Source organism: Epinephelus fuscoguttatus, linkage group LG23 (assembly GCF_011397635.1).
Source record: "Epinephelus fuscoguttatus linkage group LG23, E.fuscoguttatus.final_Chr_v1".
In the NCBI taxonomy this organism is placed as follows: Eukaryota; Metazoa; Chordata; class Actinopteri; order Perciformes; family Serranidae; genus Epinephelus; species Epinephelus fuscoguttatus.
In genome coordinates, this window is record NC_064774.1 from 317,255 (window position 1) to 324,192 (window position 6,938).

A 6,938-nucleotide genomic window follows, 5' to 3' on the forward strand; every position below is an offset into this window, starting at 1 on the left:
TTGTCTGAGTGAGTGGAGGGGGCGGGGCTTAGCCATAGGTCAATTGGTTTATCCAACTGATATTTCTGGTGCCGACTAGCGAGGGGGCAGACATTTAATGTTTAGACGTCTAGTCGCACGTATCCCTAGTCCTTACACCTTACATCACTTTTTTTAAATACAGGTTAAAAAATGAGAACGCACCACACTTTACACTCTCTGCATGTACAGCGCGTCTCCTCCTACAGAAACGTTACACTACACCTCGTCATGTGGACAAAGGAGACGGTTTAGCAAACGGTCAATTTAACCTGATCTTAAACATCTTAAAAGCACAGTAATGCTCATTAATTTTTCATCTCCTTTAAGTGATGTAGCTTTAATAAATTAAATGTTTTGTGTTAAAATAATAAATTAAAGTTCTCTGGCAGGTTGCAGCCAATCACATGTTCAGTCCAGTAGCCCGCAGTCACTCTCCTGTTTTACCTTATATGGTTAAAACGGCTCACCTTCTGTCTCTCCTCATGTTACTGTTCCTCTTTATATCTATCTAACAGCACAGCCCACTGTCTTCTCTCCTTTTCCCTCACACTAACTCGTCAGCCTCAATAACACAGATTTTTCTGTCTCACTCTTTCATCCTGATTACATGTTCACATGCCAGGTTGTGTGTGTGTGTGTGACCTTGTCTCTCCAGGTGCTGACTTTCACTTTGCTATTCAAACCAGCTGGACAGACTCTCTGGGTTCATATTCAAACACCTGACTGACGAACCATAAAAACACACAACACCTTCTGTGTGAGCAACAAGGCGCCGACATGGACTGTGGTTACAGGTTCAACTCCTGCTGAGGACCAGGCCAGGACAGACCGGAATCTAAAAGCATTTTATGACACATATATTATATTTATTTGTCAGGGATTAAATGCAGCAATAATCTCACACAAGGAGAAGAGGTGTATTGTTCAGATTTAGCAACACACGACTGTCCGTCTGCAGGTAGACACTAATAAAAAACGAATGCAATTAATTCATAATACATCAGTAATACTAAATTCATAGAGTCATACAAATGCGTGTGTGTTGGTGTGTAAACCTGAGCTGCTATTGACACGTCAGGACAACATTTATAGCTGATGTACTTTATTTTAATCCGTTAGATGACAGGAACTTTCATTTAAAGCCAATTATCAGGAAAAAAATGCCAAATATGTGTATCGCTGTATTTTTCTTTCTTTTTTTTTTTAACTGTGCCATATCTATACTTCCATCGGTCAATAATGTAAAATCAAGTCATTCAGCCTGTCTCGGAATCATATTCTGCTTCTTTTGATGCTTCCTTATTATATTGCGTTATGTTTTTATACTGTTTGCTTATAGAAATGCTCTTTGTTTATATATTGCTTTGTATTTTATTCTTCTATCTTCCTGTTTGCGCTCTCCCTTTGCTGCTGTAATGTTGAAAATTTCCCGTATCATATCGTACTGTACCATATTGCATCGTACCGTATCATACTGCATCGTATCGTATCATATCGTACCATACAGTATCATATTGCTTCACATCATATTGTATCGTACCATATCATATTGAATCGCATTGTATCGTATTGTATTGCATCATATCGTATAATATCGTACCGTACCATACCATATCTCATCGCATCACATCATATCGTATCGTACCATATCATATTGCATTGTATCATATCACATCGTTTTGTACCGTACCGCATCACATTGCATCATATCGCATCATACCATATCGCATCGCATCATATTGTATCATATTGCATCGTATTAGGGTTGGGTCGGTTTTCGGTAATACCAGTTCGGTTCGGTACTCCGTCTTGGACTGGATTTTTTTTTTTTTTGAGACTGACCGGACTGACTCCACGGAGGTCCGCCCGGACTAAAAGCGGACAGCCGCAAGCCCTGTGTGCACAAAGCTCAGATTTTACGACTGCGCGGATTCCGCTCCGCGCACCAGTGTCACACAAAAGACTGCTCGGCATGTATTTTTCACATCGCGGGGATTTTTCACGGACATTTTTTACAGGAAACTACAACGTGGAAGGGCACTCGACTACGGAAGCCCGAATGACTGCAGACATTCCTCGCGGAGTCCGCTCTGCTTATAGTACGCCCGAGTCTGTGAGCACCTTGTGTCTGCCTCTTTGCCAAGCGCACAGCGAGCAGGAGACAGAGGGGGGTGGGGGTGGGGCGGGGACTGAGCTAAGGGGTGCAAGTGCGCATGCGCCAAGGCCTCGACTGTAGCCTGGAGTTTGTTTAACAGTGACGGGGAGTCGACAATTTAGTCTTGAAGAAATCAAAGAATGTGCCAATATGGCAACACTTTGGCTTTGAGCCAGACGAAGGAGGCAACCCTTGTTTGCACTGACTGAGTAAGCTAAACCTGCACATTTATTTGTAAGGAATAACGTGTTACTGTCACTCTGTTGTCCTATGGTCGTTTTTTATTTTAAATGAGTCAATTGCGCCCCCAAGTGGCGAAAATCTGGTATTACCAACTTGATGTGATTTTCACAAAAACAGGACCGTTTTTTTTTTCTCATACCGACCCAACCCTACATCGTATCGTATCATATCGTACCGCAACGTACCGTACCGTATCTTTAGGGAGCTCTGTAGGCTATGGTGCTATATATACAGTGCCAAAATAACAATCATGCAGTCATCTGTAGTTTTCAAATACTGTGAACGCTCAAAACCTATAAACGTGTTAATCATTCAGTCTTAACCCCTAAACTGTGAAGTCCAACATTAAGATTTTTTCTGTCAAGTCAAAACAAAACAGACACCTAGCAGCTGGACCTCTTCTTCAAAAGTTCAAAGTTCCTCCAAAGATCAGCTGGTTAAATCTCTGTGGTTTATAGCAGAAAACAAACACTGTCACCCATGCAGCAGAGAAGTCGTCAGTGACGAGTTTCCCACTCTCCACGTCACGGTTTGCTGTTTGCAGTTCATTAATTCCACAAAGTGCTTAAAGAGTGATGCATCTGTCTTTCAGTGCGTCTCTGGCTGAACAGTTTCCTGACTCGACCGCTCATTAGTGGACATTACCACCAATCACACATCAATATTGATGGTAAGTGATGTTACTCAGCCGCTGGTCTGTTTCTGTCTAAATGACTTCAGACAGATCCAGCTTCCTGTTAAAAAAAAAGTGTAATCCAATGAGATGGTAGTCAGGGAGAGACAGTCAGACTGGATGGCAGATGTAAGATTTTTTTAAAGATGTGTTGTGGGTATAAATCTTTAAAAGCTCGACCTACAGGGTGATAAAAGGTAAAGTAACAATAAACTATGCACCTGATGTTCTCTATATTGATTATCTTGTTATTTTTCAGCTGTTGATGCACAGAAATAAATAATTAATGTGTGTTTTCCTGACAAAGACAGACCGAGAGCAAAGAGGAAGGAGACACTGAGGAAGTTTAAGGAGGGCAGATCAATTGATTGACCGACGGAGAGAGTGACAGGTTGTCTGGACAATTAGGATTTAGTGGTGACATTTGACTGTTGAGTCCATTCATTCCTATGAGAGACAGTTTTGGCCGAGGTCTGGTCGGCAGCAAAGACAGAAAACATGAGGAAACTGCAGTTTCCTCTTGTCATAAAAACAGAAAGTGAAAGCTGAATTCACAATGACCTTTTTTTCTTTTTTTTTTGGTCCACCATAAACATTCATACTTCGAAAAAACGTGATGAAACAGGAGCATTAGCTTTACCCGGGTGTCTTCAGGATGCTTTTTAAGACATCTTTAAGATAATTTTTAACCAAATTTAAGACTTTTCTTATTCAAGCACTGCAAGTAAATACAAAGATACACGTGATCTGGCACAGAGGTAGGTTTTATTTAGGAATATAGTGGGTTAGCTTAATCTATTGTTAATCTCTAAAAAGATTCTGCTGATGTCCGCAGAATCTGTCCGCAATGGGACTTAAGTTTGGTACCAGAAGTGTTGACTACAGATGCACTGATGTGAAAGTCTTGGCCGATACCAATACCGATGTTTAAGATAACAATTTGGCTGATAGCTCATACCTGTGTTTTTTTGTTGCTGTTGTTTATTTCATTTTTTTTTATTTAATTCCCCTTTTGTGCCACAGAAACAAAGAAATCTTCACTTAAATTCCGCCTCCATTACACTGCCTTTGAACAAGCACAAATTAAATCACACGCATTGATGAAACAACCTTTAAAACGACCTTCGTTCACATAAAAAATGTCGTTTTTAAAAACATCTTCAAACGTATTTTTACGATATATTAGAGGTGGGAATCACCAGAGGCTCCATGATACCATATTATCGCGTCACAAAACAATATTACTGCAATATGCTGAATACTGCGATAAAATATACTGCGATTTATTACCTTTTTTCAACTGTAAATTGTGTCCCCAAAATTATAATTAGTATTTGTAATATTGATAATTTAAATGATGATAAAAAAAAATCAATACTTGGCACAGTGTGATGATACAATATTGCCACACAAAAATAATATATGTAATAATATATATTATTATTACTCAGATGTTTGTTTTATTTGTTTTTAGAGATTAGCCAACAGGACAGGAGCACAGAAGAAGTAGTCTTGGCTCCTTTTGGATCTGCTGGCTACACTAGCTCAGCCCTAAATATCGGCCCTTGCCCCCAGAGGCTTTATCGTTGTCCGAAGCTCGCCGATGGGTTCCAGGATTTATCTACGTTTTGCCAACAGGTGAGTGCAAACTCAAAGTAAGAGGACAATTGCGAGGCAGAGTACAGAGAAGGTTGTGAGTCCTACCTTCCACCAGCTCGTCCATACTGGTGATCTTCTTGCTGCCGTCTATGGTGTAGATCGTGCGCACCCCTTGCGGCAGATGCAGGTTATCCGCCAACGAGCGCGTCAGCTCCATCAGCAGAGCGTCATAGGAGCGGAACCGGTCGCTGGAAACAGCGTACACCAGACCTTTGAAGTACCGGTCTCCATTGCGGTAGAACCGGACCTTTTTGGCCCGCTTCTCTGAGGTGAGCGCCTGCAGGGTTCGGGTCCGGTAGTAGCTGCAGTTGGCGCTGTGGGCAGGGCTTGGGACCAGGCTGCTGCCCCGGGAGCTGGGGCCAGACCCCCCGCCGCCAGCACTGGCGGTGGAATCATCTCTCTTAGTGCGCGTGGAGCGTCCCCGGCGAACCTTCTCGCGTTCATCGAAGTGCTCCAGCTCGAGGGTCTTACTCAAAGACATGGTGAATACTGGTCCGGTGGCGTTCAACAGAGACCCTGCTACGAAAGATTCATCTTCTGAGTACAATAACAGCGACTCTTGTCCTGGTTACCTGGTTTTTAGCTCGGATACCTTGAGTCCAGTTGCTCTGTAGTCCCGATCAGATGTGTGCTAAGCTTCGTGACTCACTTGTAGACCCAGTAGCTAATAACTGTTCTTTTACCACAGTAGTTTTATAATCCCATTCAGAGCCATGTAGAACCAGTAGACACAGTAATCTGGCTGTCGCGGTTTCAGATTCTCAAAGACCAGCTGTAATCCCTGTGATGTTCAACATGCAGACTTCTAACATGCTTTGTAGCCCAGCTGACCCCCAAAAGATGGTATTTTTTAGGTGTCTGGTCCTGGCTGCAGGGTTTCTGTAATCCAGGTGGAACACCAGTAAAAAGGCAGCAGGTGTAGTCCCCGTATCCGTCTGCAGATCAGGTAACCCTGTTTTAAATCCAGTGGTATCCTACTGTGTTAATACTACAAACAGTCCTTTCTCCACCAAAAGAATCCTAAAATTCAGCTATTTCATTGATGCTTTAATCCGGACAGACCAGGTGGGGTTTCTAACTAAAGGCCGCTTTGACACCGCTCATGTTAGTGGGGCCGAAATTCAGACGTCTACTCTCTACTTTGCTGATTTGTCCTCGCAGTGACCTTCCTGCAGTGTCAACGACCCAGTAGTAACCCCGTGATCTGGCTCTAAACCCAGCACATTGTAGTGCAGACCTGGTTCAAGCCCGCTGAGCCCCAGCAGTCTCGCTTTACACCTGGCACGATGCTTTGCGGTCCTGGTAATCCTGGTAATCCGGTCGGTTTGGGGGTTTCTGTCTCAGTCACACTCCCAGCATCCTCCAACATCCCTCCATCACTGATGAAAGAAGAGGAGACAATCACATGGTTCACTGACAGGACAGATCTGACAGATACGCAGCCGGCACATTCAGCCTTCACATATCTCCCCTGGTGCAGGAAGAGGTTCAGGAAAGATTTCAGAATACTGAACACAGGCTTGATTTAAATAAGGTGTAATAATGAGCACAGTTCCTCACAGACTTCCTCCGGACATCATCTCTGCGTCCCACAGCTTCTGCATGTACATTATTAATGTATCCAGGCAAATCAACCATGCATGAGAGGTTTTAAGCGAAATAAAACCACCTTGCTTTAGTGGAATTAAATTCCCTGCAAGGCCAGAGTGAGAAAACCCCAGTGATTTGCAGTCAGACTGAATTTACCTGCAGCCAGGAGCAAAAGCCGAGCTTCAGCATCAAATGATGATGAAACCTGTGAGCTGTTTGTCTCTGTCTTTATCTGATAAACGAATTGACTTTATCCATCTATCCGCCCAAACACTGCTGAGCTGTGCTGACAGCGCCATTCACACACACACATACACACACACACTGAGAGGGAGGCACCTACCAATAATGCCGTGAAACCGGTTTGTTGCTATGGAGGCTTTCTCCTCTTCCCCCCGGGCCAACCGGCGCCGTGTTCGGGTCTGCTCCGGTGGATCCAGGCGGACTGAACCGCTACGACCGAGCCGACCCGGTCCAAGCCGGTCCTCTAACCTGGGATTCAGGGATGCAGCGGCGGCAGGCTACACCGGCGGTGGACCGGGATGCACCGAGACAGGCGGCGGACAGCAGCATGGCCGCTGCAGCAGAGGGAGGAGA

At 43.9% G+C, this 6,938-nt stretch overlaps 1 protein-coding gene across 2 annotated transcripts in view; it reads right to left on the reverse strand.

The window, feature by feature from the left end:
- The window catches only part of LOC125884163 (serine/threonine-protein kinase DCLK2-like), a 30,690-nt gene extending 23,752 nt beyond the window's left edge, over positions 1 to 6,938 (reverse strand). Inside the window, exons 1-2 of one of the 2 annotated variants that reach the window (XM_049568987.1) lie at positions 6,685 to 6,938; positions 4,797 to 6,130 (exon numbers count right to left, since the gene is read on the reverse strand). In XM_049568987.1, the coding sequence (XP_049424944.1) occupies positions 4,797 to 5,232 (436 nt within the window). In that variant the 5' untranslated portion in view covers positions 5,233 to 6,130; positions 6,685 to 6,938. Of the gene's footprint in view, positions 1 to 4,796; positions 6,131 to 6,497; positions 6,552 to 6,684 lie in introns of those variants that run through there. The other variant, XM_049568988.1, reaches the window with a different exon arrangement.